Source organism: Ambystoma mexicanum, chromosome 8 (assembly GCF_040938575.1).
Source record: "Ambystoma mexicanum isolate Mex_15411 chromosome 8, UKY_AmexF1_1, whole genome shotgun sequence".
Classification (NCBI taxonomy): Eukaryota; Metazoa; Chordata; class Amphibia; order Caudata; family Ambystomatidae; genus Ambystoma; species Ambystoma mexicanum.
Window position 1 is genome coordinate 806,397,582 of NC_090929.1, and position 15,970 is coordinate 806,413,551.

General features: G+C 47.7%; 1 protein-coding gene across 26 annotated transcripts in view; it reads left to right on the forward strand.

The window, feature by feature from the left end:
• CAMK2G (calcium/calmodulin dependent protein kinase II gamma) overlaps positions 1-15,970 on the forward strand; it is a 2,374,050-nt gene that overhangs the window by 2,172,763 nt on the left and 185,317 nt on the right. For all 26 annotated transcript variants that reach the window (XM_069610663.1, XM_069610670.1, XM_069610673.1 and 23 more), the window contains one exon: positions 4,163-4,238. In XM_069610663.1, the coding sequence (XP_069466764.1) occupies positions 4,163-4,238 (76 nt within the window). The remainder of the gene's footprint in view (positions 1-4,162; positions 4,239-15,970) is intronic.

Below are 15,970 nucleotides of genomic sequence, written 5' to 3' on the forward strand. Positions count from 1 at the left end.
CTAAAAACCGAGCACATTCAGTGCAAAAAAGTTGCTAAAGGGGACTTTATACTTACTTTGCACTGACAACAATCTATCCATATTATGGGTACACGTAAAACCGAAAAACCCCAGAAATGTGTCTGTTATGGTAAGCCAAGCAACCATAACTTGCACCACCACTGTGCTCTGCTAAGACTAACACCCATGACATCAAAGATGACATCACAAATGTCATTGATGACATCACTGATGACATCACATGTGCATTTAGTGTTCATGAAACGCCTACACAAGGGATTGTCATTATAATGTTGCCAGAAAACTATCACAGTTCATTGGGAGAACTAGTTCATTAAGCAATGTATTGCTAAAAACACCATTGCATTAGAGAGTTTTTTCCAGTTCATGACCCTACTCATTTTGAAATGTAGGCATTCTCTGCAGCATACACCATAGAGGTGCAATATTCAAAATCTTGCCATTTTGGATGGTAAAATGATGAATGCTTTTGTTTGAGTTTTGCGCTCTGTGAAACATGTAATAAGTAGCTAACTATGCCTCACTTACTACATACCTGTACTATAAAATAGAAAACATAAACAGCCCACAACACATACAAATATGAGCATATATAGGAAAAGTAAAGTAAGCAAAAAGGCAGCAGTATGACTAGAAAGTGTTACCTAACTGCTTATCTTCATGCACAGAAATGATTGCTGTATTTCACTCTTGCTTCTTCCCCTACATATATGTATCATATAATGTGACGAAACCATAAGGAATGTAGTGTAAGAACATATGAGATGGGTAAAGTCTACAAATGTAGCACCTTTTGAATTTGTTTTACTTCCTGACTGGCAGTGAAGAAAACCACCTGGCCTAGATATGTCAGTGAACAAAAAAAGAGGGAGCCAGACATGTGATGTCATCTTTGATGTCAGGGGTGTTAGTCTTAGCAGAGCACAGTAGTTGTGCGAGTTATGGTTGCTTAGCTTACCATAACAGGGGAATTTCTGGGGGTTTCGGTTTTACGTGTAGCCATAATATTGATAGGTTGTTGTTAGTGAAAAGTAAGTATAAAGTCACCTTTTTAGCTACGTTTTTGCACTGAATGTGCTAGGTTTTTCTTAGGGCAACTGAATCATAACGTGACTTAGCATTTCACACTACAACACAATAGTAGCAATTCAATCAAGTAATCAGAAAACTAATAAGTGAGAAAGAAAGTGGAAAATAGCATGTGTCATGCATTTAGCCTTATAATAAGGTAGGCACCTAACTTATGCTCTCCTTTCTTATTAGGTTAGCAGTTCCAATTTCTTAAACGTTAAAGACGCAGGAAAGTACCTAAACATTTTTTTTTAAAAGAGGGGGGTGTAGGAAGTCGCAAAGTGCCCCAGCATATGTTTTAGCTACAGCCAACAGGTAAGTATGTATGAGTTCAATAACCTGTTTTCACCGCAAATTATTTTACAGCCATTTTTAACAAGATTTGTACCTCCTTGCAGCTTCAAAATGATGCTAGTGGAAACCCTCTACATCCTCTTACTTTCCCACCCCTCTAATCAATACCCCTTTTCCATACTCATGATCTGTTTTCAGTGGATTGCATTGGAGTAAATATATTCATTAGAAAATATGTGCAGTGAATATTCTGCAATTAAATCATTGGGTAAAATTACTTTAGAGTAAAAGGGTTTAGAACAAAATGGGGCTTACACTCCCAATTCCACTATGCTACAGGTTACTCATGTTGGAATCCTAGGCTGAACCACCACCAATCACATTCAGGTAAGGGTAGTGCTTGGTGGGTGGAATGTACACCCATGTAATCCCTATATGGTCAGAGGGACACAACAAATGGTGTGTACACTCAAACCCCAAACTCTATTGTTTTAAGTAAGCAGCACTGGGGTACTTCTGTTGTTGTTTCCGTTGGTTGGGGTGGAGGGGCAGGGGGTCCAAATGATGTGGCTGAAGTGAGTGTGAGGTTCTGGTCTGGCTAGGCAACCTTCCCAGCAGACTTGGAGCAGGACAGCAGCCTTGAGGACTCCCGTGATGAAAAAGACCCCTTGTCAGGGGTAGACATGCTCAGTTTGTGATGATGGGAAAGAAGAGGCTCCAGGCAGGCCCCTCTTCATGCAGGACAGAAGCTGATGCAGGCAACAATGTACTTGGGTCACGGGTTGATGATCTGCAGATCTTTTTAGCTTCAGCTCCGGATGGCGACTGTGCTGTCCATTCACTGTTTGGACATTCCTCCATGTCTTCAGTGTAGTCCTACTGGACAACTTCCAGAATGGATGCAGTGCTTCTCTCCCTTTGCAAAATTCAGACTGGGTCCAAGCTCACCCAATGCAAGGATCTGCACCATTAAAATAGCTAAGTGCTGTTCAATCATAGACGGTCACGTCCCCTGCATCTGCCCAGCAACAGACAACCCTTGGAAGAAGTGTGGACTGGGACCAGATGGTCCCTAACCCAGTTTCAATCAGTTCAGTCGCAAGCACTTTGCCTTGTAGTCCATGCTGGAACCTGTGAACGTGCATGTCCGTACACCAGTTTCCGACCTGATGGTGCATGAAGACAGCCACAATACACAATGATCATAGGACAGCATTTTAATCACACAAGAAAGACATTTTGAATATCTGGCATTAGTAGAGCACCAGAAAAATAAGTGAAACATGGTTGTCCTAGGCATACAAAAAAAAACACATGAAATTTTGCCAGATAAAAGAGAGAAAGGGATAGAAAATACCCCTGAAACACGGCACTTAAGGTGTCGTGTGTTCAAAAATAAAAACACAAATGAGAGAGAGGGTGTCCCTGCAATGGTGGCATTAGATGCTGACAAGTTCACACTGAATAAATCAGTTTTGATGAGCGAAGCTAAGAAGGCCTACTTGCATCAAATATCTGCCAGGATTCAAGAAACGTTGACACATAGGATGGGAGTGCCATAGAAATGAATGTGGAAAAGTTGCAAAAAGAAATTTTCCATAACCGACATCATAGGTTACTTCAATAGTTTGAGCAGGGATGTCCATGTGTTAACAGTGCGCTTGGTGTCTCTTGCAAATATCAGATGCTCATGTTTCTGTACAATTGATAGATGGTTTATCAGAACGCCTTAAATGTTCACTATACTACTGTTGATGCAGTGCAATTTGTTTAACAACACAAAATTTTGTAGATGATCTCCCACAGGGAGTATATCAGTGATTGTGGGGAATTTTAAGTAGCAGGTGACAAAGCCCTCTTTCCAGATTGATGGTTTCCTGCATCCTGAAGTGTTTTTATAATGCGAAATCCACTGCTCGATCAGGGGTTGAAGCTAATTGTATGTGCGCCAAGATGGCTAAGTTCTATTCCATTGTAACGCCCTCTTCAGCCCCGCACTGACGCCCAGACAGATTTGCAAAGCAACCACAGGGTTTTTGCCACGTTTTGTTGTACTATTTGATGGGTTATAGAACTTTATCATACGCTCAGTTGGGCAGGACTTGTGGAAGAACTTCTTTGGTCGAAGAGCTCAGAGAACTAGCATCACTTCTCCTTATTATGACCCTCCCCCGTCCCAATCAAATGCTTTAACATATTTCCTTTAGTCTGAAAGGAGAACTGCCCATACTAGTAAGTAAACCTTACCATAGTTATAATCGTATGCCTGGTGATTAGGCCCTATTCCTCCAGACAGGTAGGCCCTCTAACTACCTCTTACTGTGTATAATATGACAAGACAAATCGAAAAAAGGGCTGACTTTTTTTAAGCCATTGAGCGCAGGAGAAAGCGGGGACGTGGGGGAAGAATCCGCCGTTGTGCATGCTTGTGAATCATTTTTTAATGAGATTCATTCATCATCCTCACTGTTGGTCCATTTTAGTCAAGCTTACTATGTGCACACCTTCATTTAATGCTCGTATTTGAAACACATGCTTCCACTCTTCTCCTTTCTATTTGGTGGTAGGCAACGACTTCCTAAATAAGGAGCCCAATTTGGCATTAGGTACATTGTGGTTAAGTTGCCATTTCCTTTAAAGTAAATGATGCTCCGGTTGTGTTGTACAGTGTTTTGTTGCACCCCTGTGTATATAACCTGTTGCTTTCATTAGCAATCCTCATGCATGACTTTGAGCCTCAGAGCAATTCAAAGTGTTTTCTCTTTTACCACCACAGTGCGCAAACAGGAAATAATAAAGATAACTGAACAGCTGATTGAAGCAATAAATAACGGAGACTTTGATGCCTACACGTAAGTCTTGGGGTGATAAACTTTGAATGGTGCAGCTGGCATGATGCGCGGTTGTGAGAATGGATACAGGAGGAGGCTTAGTGTGCAATGTCTCCGTAGTTGTCAGGTTGGACAGAATACCATTTTTCACAGTTGGTTCTTGGTACTGCCCCACTGAACTCTGTAAAGTTCTTCATGTGGTGACTGAAACGTCACTCTTTGTTGAGGCAGCACAAAAACTTTCTGTGGTTGGTTGGATGGGTGGATGGGGTGGTGGTCTTATTTGGAATAAGGATGGTCACTTAGTATGCTTGATACGCGATTCTGATATTGGCTTCTTACTACCTTCAGTATCTCTATTTAAGTACATGGTGTCCAAAGAGGCACTAAAGAAATAGGTAGGCAATAGGGCATGCTGAAGGCCTCACATTTATAGGTGTCTGACCAAATGACTGGTAACCACATTCATACATTTCACTTCTTCTAACATTTCGATGGTTTTATTTATAGGTAGGGATGGTATAACTGATATGGGGGGTGCTCATGAAATACTAGTTTTGAAGCATGAATCTTGTACAGCTTCACCTGCTGTGCGTTAACATGTTAATAGTCGTGTTTATAACAAAACACTATGTTGGCGTTGACTGGAAAAAGCATTCCATGGCACCATCATTAGGTAATTTTGTCTTCGGGTCCAAATGAGCATTGCTGAGGAAAAAAATGAAATGTCAAATTTACAGAAGACAGTTTTTGTGTGTGAGATTGGGGCCAAAGTGTCAGAATGAATATGTTCTGTACCAAATGTAATATCCATGCTAAATTTCATATTAGAGAGCATGTAAAAAACAATGTCCAAGTTTGACACTGTACATGGCAAGCTGTTCCCTTTGAGAGATGCAAAGGATTTGAAGGCTTTGTGCACCGACAGCTGACACAATGTTTCCATTTGCACGGGGTGACCAATTTATGCTTTGAATATGGTTTGAACGCTATCTGGATGGGGCAACTTAATTTGGCTTACCATACAGGTAAACGGGAAGTGGGGAGGAATGACACTTGCCAGGCTTGTGGTAAGGCTGAAGAGACCCTATGTCATTTCTTGTTTTTCTGAGAGAAGTATGCTGGTATGAGGAACAAATACCTAAAAACACTTTGTAATAACTATGGCATACGTAGAACAAGGGATGCTTTATCATTATTTCGACTCTCAAAAAATATCAGTATTTTATATTTTGTGGCGTCCTACCTTTCCCAGGCATGGCGTGTGAAGTCAAAGGTCCTAAACAGTGCTGGGCCCAAGTAATGAACTGACCACGACCTACAGAGACCTCAATACACCCCCCTTGCCCACTCAAAATGCACACAAGCACATTATGCTGATTTGGACAGAATGTCCCTGTATAAATTATTTTGTAACAAGGTTTGTGCATAAGATAAAATATATAGTACCCTTAAGAAAAAAGGCTTTCATACTGCTGAATGTACTGCTCTGCTTTTAACATGTATTGGATTCCAATGCGTTCATTGACTGATCACGTTTAAGAAGTCTTATATTCACACCATATTTTTTTTAAAGTACATTTCCTGCATGACCACCTATGAGTTGTTTATGTACCATGTGCATTATTCATTTTGTATGACCATCTAGGTATTGTCTGTGTACCATGTGTATTATTAATGTTGTATTGTGACTAATGACTGTCGAATAAAAGCCCTATGATGATGATGATGATGATGAATATTTGCAAGAACAAATGCTGGATATTTTTAGGCTGATATCTAGCTTTCATGCATGGGACCTGTTGAAACTGCATATTTGGCAGAAAGGGGGTATTTTGGAGCCCTACAGCAAAGAAAATTAATTTCTTAATTACTTTAGAAGGGGGTCAAACACAATTTGACACGTTCTACTGAGTTCCGTTACATAAGTGCATGCAGGGAAGATCAGTATATCCAAAAAAAAACTTCTTCACAGGAGTCCTGACTCTTAATCAGTGACATAGACCTGGTTCTACATCGTTCCAAGATGGTCATGCCTGCAGCATCATCTCGGTTGAAAGAGTGATTCATACACTCAATGTGATACCCAACCCATAAAATAGATGAGTACATTATAGCCCAAACAGCAGTCACCCTCTTTAGCCATTAATAATTCCATGCCCAAAATGATGGTGTTGAGAAATTAATGCTATATAATAGTCTTATTCTGACTCTATGCCTTAAATATATAAAGCAACTCCTATGTGAAGAGAATGTACCAACAACTTAAATCCTCTCCCTAAAATACCAAAGACCGGTTTATTGAAAACGATTCCTATTGTTTAGCTGGTTCTGCAGAAACTGTGGATGTTCGGGTCCACCATATTATATTTGAGGATACTTTCATCGTGTCCTGTATAACCTTTTAACGTAGGTACCATCAAAATATGCAAGTTACAGCTTTATTTCTCTAGTTGCTTCCATCATAAACAAAGTACATCCTCAAATGTCCAGTAATGCCATCCAATGACAGTTAATGCCTCATAAACCTGTTATGGTCACAATATGTAGGGAGAGCTTCATATGTCTAATTGCTGCCATCATATCTGAAGTGCGGCCTCAAACGCCTTTTATGCATGGCATAACCTATATGTGCAACCTCAGGTTTAATAATTCCATCATGTGCTGAGCTCAGCCTCAAAAGTTCCATAAACACCACATAGTCCCTTATATTCAGGGTATCTTTACCATGGGAGATGGCCAGCCTTACATGCCCCAGAAATTACAATGAATGCCTCATGCAAATGGTATATTACTATACATAATATCCAGTTGCTGACCATCATATGCCAAATGCTGCCTCAAATGCCAACAAAGCGCCACAAGGTTCCTCCTATGCCATGCATCTTTACCATCCGGATGCTGCACCCTGGAGTAATCAGGTTCTTTTGGTTCATGGCTCTTGTGATCTCTCACATTTGACTATGCTGTATAAAGCGATGTAGATCTAGTACAAACCATCAGGAGAGCCTAGAGTGTAATAGGTGATGTGCAGCCTCATATGTCCATGTACTACCTTTATACACCAATCTTGGCCTCAAATCACCCAGAAAAGCCAGTTTGAGAGAGTGATGAAGGAAGAGGCATGAAAGAGAGAAGGGAAGATAAAAAAGGATATGTAGAGTGGAGGGAGATCACAGACACAGATTATATGGGTAAAGATACTGATGCAGTGGGGGAAGAATGAAGGTGTGAGAAGGAAAGAGGGAACAAGGAAGGGACAGACACACCTAATGGGGCAGTCTGGTGAGGGGGAGGAAGCAAATGTGTGCAGAAAAAAGAGAAGGGGAATCAAAATAGGCGGGTGAAGAGGGGCTGTAGAGACTACTGATGGCTGAGAAGTACAGCAGGTGCAAAAAGAAACTTAATGAGGGGGATGTCTTCATTCTTTCTAAATAACTTCTCAAGTAAGTTCGATTTCCCTCTTTAGCTTCGACCCTCAACTGCCTCAACAAACGAGCACAACCCTCAGACATTTTGAGTCAATCTGTTATCCTTCCATGAGACTTCTTGTCCACCCACTGACATAGGTTTGCAAATTAACTTTGATTCAATAAAATATATGAAAGTGAATCCCTTCCTGACACTTTCTAGATTAATTTATGCCACTGGTGTACATGAGAAGACGCACAGACATAGCTCACTCGTTCAGACCAGTGGCAAAGGCAGATTTTGGAGCTGGAAGCGATGTTTGGTTGCAGGCGTCGTGGGCATTTCGAATGCTTCAGTGATGTCATCATTGTGGTTATAAGCTGTGCCACAGGGGGACTACAACTAAAGTTTTTTTTTCCTTTTTTTGTTATTCCATAGATTTGTTCCGCACATGGCCAGTGGCCACGACCTTCAGCTGTGCCCACTTTCATTTTTAAAACACTTCCAGATCACTAGCCATGGCCTTAGACCATGCCCACTCTATATTTTAAAACACTTGCAACCCATCGCTCAAAGACGTTAATCAATCACAAACTGATTTTGCCCTGTTTTGACAGTGCTATTGTTATGCATAAAAGATTGCATGCTTTGGGAACTCGGTGTTTTTAGGCAATGCACAGCAGATAACATTATTTGCTGAGGATCACGCACTTTGGTTAAGCAGCGTGTTGCTATCTACTTGTTTTACGGCAGTCTCTTGGTGACTGTTGTGATTCATCATACAATCCCAACCAACCGCATTCAAGCAGCACGGAAGAGGGGAAAAAATGACTGTCGACAAGAAAACATATGCCCGGGACTTTTGCCGCCATAGCGAAAATCAAAACCTGGCACCCATGAATATATGTACAGCGGGTGAACATATATATTGGTGACATTTACAAATGTAGTTCAATTGACCTTCCCCTTAGAAGAAAGTGTCCAAGACAAATTAGCATTGGACTTAAAAAAAAGTTATGGGGGCGTGGCCAGCCGAGGATGCGTAGGATGCCTCCTCGTTGAGCTCCGGGTTCCCAATCCCTTCTCGAACCCTTAATATCCCCTAAAGCTAAACATGCGTGCCAACAAATCCCACTGACGGACGTCGGAACCTGAGGAGAACAGATAAACTGCAGCGGACATCATTTGAGCCACGGATTACAAAGTTATTGGAACTTTTAGGCGTGGATCCCTCCCGCAACCAAGATGGCAGATGTAACGGAGCTCCAACACCAAGGGATCCATAATCAATTGGCGATCAAGATATAATCAACGGATCACGCCAAGGGATCAGATTGCTGCGCTGAGACGCCGACAGCAGTAACACGTTCCATAAAAACACAATTTGAATGGAAATCGGGGCTGGCGGAGCCGCATTTTGACAGCTTGTCCCCTCCCCCCACCCATTGCCTCGAGGCCCGCCGGAGAATAGTGGTGGCGTGGCGGAGGGGACCCACAGAGGCTCGCAGAGGGACCTGGCATTCGGGAGCAGACGCCCTGCAGGGAAGGTGAGGAGGAGTGGGGCGATGAATCAGACCGGCGTATCCCTAAAAGCACACCATGCAGGGTTAGTGGAGGCAGCAGGGCAACATTACGCGTCCGGACCGCTGGGGGCTCCTTAACTGCACTCCAGAGCGGATCCACCAAGGGGGAGGAGCAGCCGCGGCAGAAGATTCCGCGATCCCCTCTATGGGCCTCCGCAGCCCCTGGGGTTAAGTCTGGGTCCCAGCGGAACGAGTTGCCCACTGAGCCTCCGACTCCCTGCAGGGCCGCGGCAGAAACTGCAGAGCCCTCCTTATAGGCTAACAGCAAGTAACTATGGAAAAGAGTTAGCGAGGGGAAGGAGACCATATAGACCGGGTCCCCCTCGCCATAGACACCTGCTTGGGTACCGGAAGGATCGTGGCAGGCCTTGGGAGCCACACCTGACTGGGCGAGAAGTGGTCTGGCTGGAGAGAGTCCCAGATGCCCAGGAACATAAGGCCAGATCGAAGGCAATGTTCATGTTCATAATCAGCTAGGATCCCACTAAAGTCTTGGCAGCAAACAAAGGAATCACAAGGGGGTGGGTAACCATTGGAATCTGAAAGGTGCAGGCAGAGAGCCCCAGGATTAAACAGCCATGCACTAATGTAAGCGACCAGCCAAGCACGTCTCAAGAATCACGACCGCTCCTCCATAAAACAGCACCTCATGACACCCGAATCAGGAAGCGACGGAGGTAAAGAGGCGGTGGGCCCTCTGGAGACTGTTTTAAGTCAACTCAAAACTCCAATACATGAAGGTTGATTGGCTACAACCAGTCTCATAAAACCCAGGTGAAGCGGTTGTAATTGGAAAACTCACTCGAGGCGTTGGGGAGGTGACCACAGTTGACCTGGGTCCATTGGCTCCACTCTGGGGTGACTCGCCTCCGGGGAAGAGTCCATGATGTCCAAACAAACTACGAAAGCCAAAGGTCAGGGGTCCAGCGATACCAAGACTATGCTACAAACAGCGGACACACAAAAACGCAACCAGATACAAGCATTGGCCCAGGTACATCACCCTCCTACGGAGGGAACTGAAGCTCTGGAAGACCCTCCCATCAGGAAGTCGGATCTCTTAGAAATGCTACACGAGGGGCGTGGCTTGGCGCCATGGTGGTCGGTCGGGTCCGGTGAGAGCTCCCGGCCGCGACCGAGTATTACCTGGAAATGCCCCAGTAAACTGCAAGGCTAGGTGAAGGAAATCATCACCCTGCGAAGCCCGGAGGCTCGGGCGACTAATGCCTTGATCTCGGCGGTCCGAAGTGGGGATTGTGCTGAGCCTGCCCTCCCCCAGCAGTGGACTTCGCGCCACGGACCAAGATGGCGGACGGCGGCCCGACACATCGAAAGTACCTCTAGGGCCTGAGCGAATGCGGAGCTGGGGGAGCCTCCCCCTCCGAGGCACACAACTACGGACCTCTGATCGCGGAGACGGGGGCCGGGCCCGGTCCGGGGATCTTCGGTGCGGGCTCTCCCCTCCCCCGGCGTTTTCGTGAGCCGGAGTACGAGCCCGCGGCTCCCGCGGACGCTCGCCCCTGGGGGGGCTGCAGGGGGGAGCGGCGACAGGCGAGGAGCCCGCACAGTATTCCGCCGTGCACGGAAGCGGGGTGAAGCCCCCCCCCCTCTCCTCTCCGAGAGCCCCGCTGCTGACCCGGATCTGCTGCTCCCGCCACCCTTGCAGAGCTGAGCCCGCGCTCTCCCCCCGACAACCGTCGGGCTGCTGCCAGAAACTCCGGAGGACCGAGCATACAACGTCCCCCAGCGACCGCCAACGGAGAACGCGGGCCCCGGCCATCCCCCGGCCTTCCTCCGGCCTTCTCCGGCCTTCTCCGGACCTGCACGACCCCCCCATCTGTCGGCCTGGTGGGTTCGAGGTGGGAGGATCCTCGTAGCCCTGAACAAGGGACAAGAGACCGTAGGACCCAGCCTGCCGACCCCCCGGGGGGCGCGGTGCCTGAGGAGCGCTCCTGGAGGGAAGGTAAGGCGGCACCTGCCGTAACTGCGGGGGGGGTTCCCTTGCCCTTCCGGTCTCCCCTAGCACCCCTGGGACGACCAAACCAGCCACCCAGACGCGGTCCTTCCGAGGAGCGACTCAAATCGACGGACCTGTGGAGGAGGCGTGGGGGGGGTCCGGGGGGAAGCCCAGGCGCTCCATAGCGGTCGCCCTGCCCCCGAGCGGGTCGGACCCCAACATATTCCATAAGAAGCAATGTCCAGAAATCCGAAAGTAACCAAACAGACAGACATCGCGACCCTGCTATCCACTAACATGGGCGAAAAGAACAAGAAAGGAGACCGCAGTGACATGGGGGGAGCTACCCAAGATTCCACCGGGGGAGCCACAGCCCAAGCGGTGACTAAAGCCGACCTACAGGAGCTCCTCTCCGCCATAACCAAGGAATATCAGAAAGGGACAGAGGAACTGAAAGACAGAATCGCGTCCCTGGACGGGAGAGTGGGTGAGATCGAAACCAGAACAACAGAAATAGAAACCACCCTGTGTGAACAGAACTTCGAAATTGGGGAAGGGGCCGACAGACTCTCCGCTCTCGAGGCCAGATGTGAATCTCTCGAGAACAAACAAGAAGAGGCCGAAAATAGGTCTAGACGCAACAATATTCGCCTGAGGGGAATCCCAAGCTCGGTCTCTGACGGGGAGCTTAACTCCTATGTCAGCGACTTATTTCGCTTCATCATAACGCTCCCAGACGGAGCCCCTCTAGAACTGGACAGGGTCCACAGAGTTAGAGCTAGACAAAACGCAAACGTGGCGCCTGATGTCCTAGCAAGAATCCACTTCTATAAAATAAAGGAAGAAATTATGCAAGAAGCCAGAAGCTCCGCCCGAATTCTCTTCCGGGACGCCGAGATCTCCCTATACCAGGACCTTGCGGCGTCCACTCTCGCGAAAAGGAAGGCCCTTAAGCCACTAACCGAGTGGCTGCGTGAACGAAAAACAGCATACCGCTGGGGTTTCCCCACCTCTTTACTCTTCTCCTGGGGGGGCAGATCCTGGTCTATCCCTTCCCCCAAAGAGGCCGAGCGGTTCATGAATCCGGGGGGCGAGGAGGGAGCCCCCCCTAATGCTGCCGAGATCCCCGGAGATTCACGCGGGGAACACACCAGAGCCTGGTCCAAGGTTCCCAGCCGCCGCAGACCCCGTGGACCCGCGGGCAAATTCAAAAGGGACGACAACCGCTAAAGGGGCAATCTAGAACACGGATAACACAAGCCCCCTCCGGGCCGAGTCCTCTGCCCCTCAGAAGGCGGAGCCGAGCCTCCCTGAGACGACTACCGTACTCAAACCAGTTAAACTTATCCTGCACATTTACTGGCCAAAGGAAGAGGCAAAGTTTGCCTCCATGCCGAATCTACATACCGGTCCGGCCGTATGCCCCGTTGGTTGAAGGCTGGCCCGGAAACCCTGTTATGGTTCGAGGGGTGGGGGGTTGGGGGGGGGGGGGAACGAGGGGCAGGGGACAGCAAGTTAAAGATGAATGAACGGAGAACTCTATCACGAAAGAACAAGGAACAAGAGAGCTTCAAGGAACTATCTGAATCGACTCACACCAAATCCAAAAGATGGGTTCGTTAGACAAAACCCTGACCATCACAACCTGGAACGTGCAGGGGCTTAACGCGCCCAGAAAGCGGAAAGCAGTGGAACATAAACTAGACCAGTTAGCAGCTGACATCGTCTGCATCCAGGAAACCCACCTCATTGCGGACGACCAAAGTCGACTAAGATTCTGGCGCTACCCAAAACGTTACTTCGCCTCAGCCACACAGAAAAAGAGAGGCGTAGCTATCCTACTAAAAAGAGATCTCCCACTAACACAGATCACCATCAAAAAAGACCCCGAGGGCAGATTCCTACTCCTGAAAGGTCTCCTAGTGGAACTGCCAATCACCCTCGTGGCCGCCTATGCGCCAAACAAAGAACAAGACCAATTCCTCCTTAGCCTCCTCCCAACCATCACGTCCTTCGCAGAAGGCTGCCTAATAATCGGAGGGGACCTCAACCTCCCCCCGGATCCGACGATGGACAAGACGCTTTCAGCCTCTAGGGAGGACTTCCGCAAATCCCTCGTCCTGGCGAAATTCTTGCGGGAAACTGAAACAATCGACATATGGAGATTCCACAACCAAGGGGAAAGGGACTACACCTTCTTTTCGCACGTGCACAAAGGCTACTCACGCATTGACCTCCTGCTCGCCACGAATAACCTGGCCCCCTGCGTGGAGAAGATCCAAATCGGACCAATCGCAATATCGGACCACGCTCCAGTCACGATGGTGGTGTCTATCCATGGGGCCCCGAAACCTACGCAGAGGCAATGGAAACTGCAAGACCGCATCCTGACAGATATATCGGCTAGCTCGGACCTCGCGGAGGCAATTCGGAATTACTTCTCAGAGAACACGACCCCCGACTCCCCAACAGCTACGGTGTGGGACGCCATGAAGCCGGTGATCAGAGGGGTCGCTATGGACCTAACAGCCAGACTCAAGCGCCAAAACCTACTCAAGCAACAAAAGCTCGAGCAAAAACTCACAACCCTAGAAGACAAACTCAAAGCCTGCTATAAGAAAACAACGCACCAAGAACTCAAGAAAACTAAGAGAGAGCTCGAGATCCACCTGGCGGACCGAGCCGCCAAAGCATTAACTTATACCAAACAATACTATTACCTGAACAGTAACAAAGCGAATAAACTCTTAGCATACAAACTGAAAAAGCTACAAACCAGGAACCATATCCAATCTCTGCAAGACAGGAACGGCACCTTATTCCACCGGGACCCCGAGAAACTCGGGTTAATGGCGCAACACCACGAGGAAATCATGGCAGGACCCCCAACAGCTACCTCAGCCATCACCCACTTCTTGGCCCTAGCACCAAAGAAACAGCCACCTCCATCCCTAGTGAACTTAGAGGGCCCCATCTCAGCGGAGGAAGTTAGCGAGACGATCCGCCGCCTGAAGAACACAACACCTGGCCCGGATGGGTTTACAGCAAAATTCTACAAAAAATTCGCTCACCTGCTAGCCCCACAGCTGGCAATTCTATTCAACTCATTCCTATCCACCGGCTCCACGTCCCCCTCCATGAACGAGTCAATAACAGTGCTGATCCCCAAACCGGGAAAAGACCAAACACAATGCTCATCGTACAGGCCCATTTCGCTCCTAAACAACGACGCGAAGATATTCGCAAAAATCTTAGCAAATAGGCTATCCCCTTTCCTTCCAGAGCTCATCCACCCGGACCAGACCGGATTCATCCCGGGTCGGGGTACCCAAGACAACATTCGCAGAACCATTAACATCATCGAATCAGCGAACAGACTGGGCACAAAACTAGCAGTCCTCTCCTTAGATGCGCATAAAGCTTTCGACATGCTCGACTGGGGCTATATTAAGAACACACTAGAGCACTTCGGCTTCGGCCCGAACTTCGCAAAATGGGTTCTGGCCATCTACCAAAAACCCTCTACAAATCTTCGCCTCAACGGGACAAAATCCAGTAGAATAAACATAACCAGAGGCACAAGACAGGGATGCCCTCTTTCCCCACTCATATTCGCCCTATCCATGGAGCCATTCGCTGAAAGGGTCCGCCGAAATGCATCAATATCAGGCCTAACGTACAAAAAAGAATCCTACAAAATTGCGCTCTACGCAGACGATGTGCTCCTCACACTCACCAGTCCGGAAGAGTCAATAAGAGCCCTACGGCAAACACTCGAAGAATTCCGAGTAGCCTCGGGATTCACAATAAATATCGCTAAATCCATCGCACTGGGCATAAACATCCCAAGAAAGACCAAGGCTCATCTCGAAGAGGAGTTCCAAATCCCCTGGGCCGGAAGTAGCTTCAACTACCTAGGGGTGCAGATACCCAACAAAACAGAGAAGCTGTACAAGACCAATTTCCCGGCACTCTTTGGAGACCTGAGAAAGGACATCAACCGCTGGAAAAAGCAGGAAATCTCCTGGTTCGGCCGAACGACTGCGATAAAAATTAATCTTACGCCACGGCTGCTATACCATGCCCAAGCCCTGCCGGTGTCGATCCGGGAAAAGGCCCTGCAAAAACTACAAAGAGAGGTGCTGAATCTAGTCTGGGAAGGAAAGAAATCCCGCATCCCAAAACGCATCATGCTCCGAAGCACGGCCCTGGGTGGCCTAGGGGTCCCAGATGTGGCAAGATATTGCCTCGCAGCCCAACTAGCCCCGGCCTTTGCCTGGAAGCTTCCAACCAACCGACCCCGGTGGCTAAACCTGGAGGAAGATTGGTGTCAGACCCCACTGGATTCCTTGCCCCACTCCAGGGAGCCCTGGGGAGCCAGGGACCCAGGCCCCCTATCAGCAACAAGAAACACAGTCGCCAGCTGGAGGACGGCTGCACGCCGGTGGAAATGCAGGAGCACAATGGGTCCACTCACGCCAATTTGGAACAACCCCGACTTCTCCCCCGGAATCACACCAAACCAGTTCACAGAGTGGCGAGCCGGAGGCCTAGAAACGATCTCCGATTTCTTCAAAAATGGCCTCCCCCTGAACTTCGAAGAGTGTAAAACAAAGTTCAAGATCCAGGAAACAGAAAGGTTCCGCTACTCCCAGTTGAGGCACTGGCTATCGCACCCTCTGGTTAGGAAACTAGGCAGCAGGGAGCTAACAGCACTGGAACACTCCCTCTCGACAACCCCCCCCAAGGGGAAAATATCAACCCTGTACAAAATTCTAGACAGAACAGACCCCGGGAAAAAA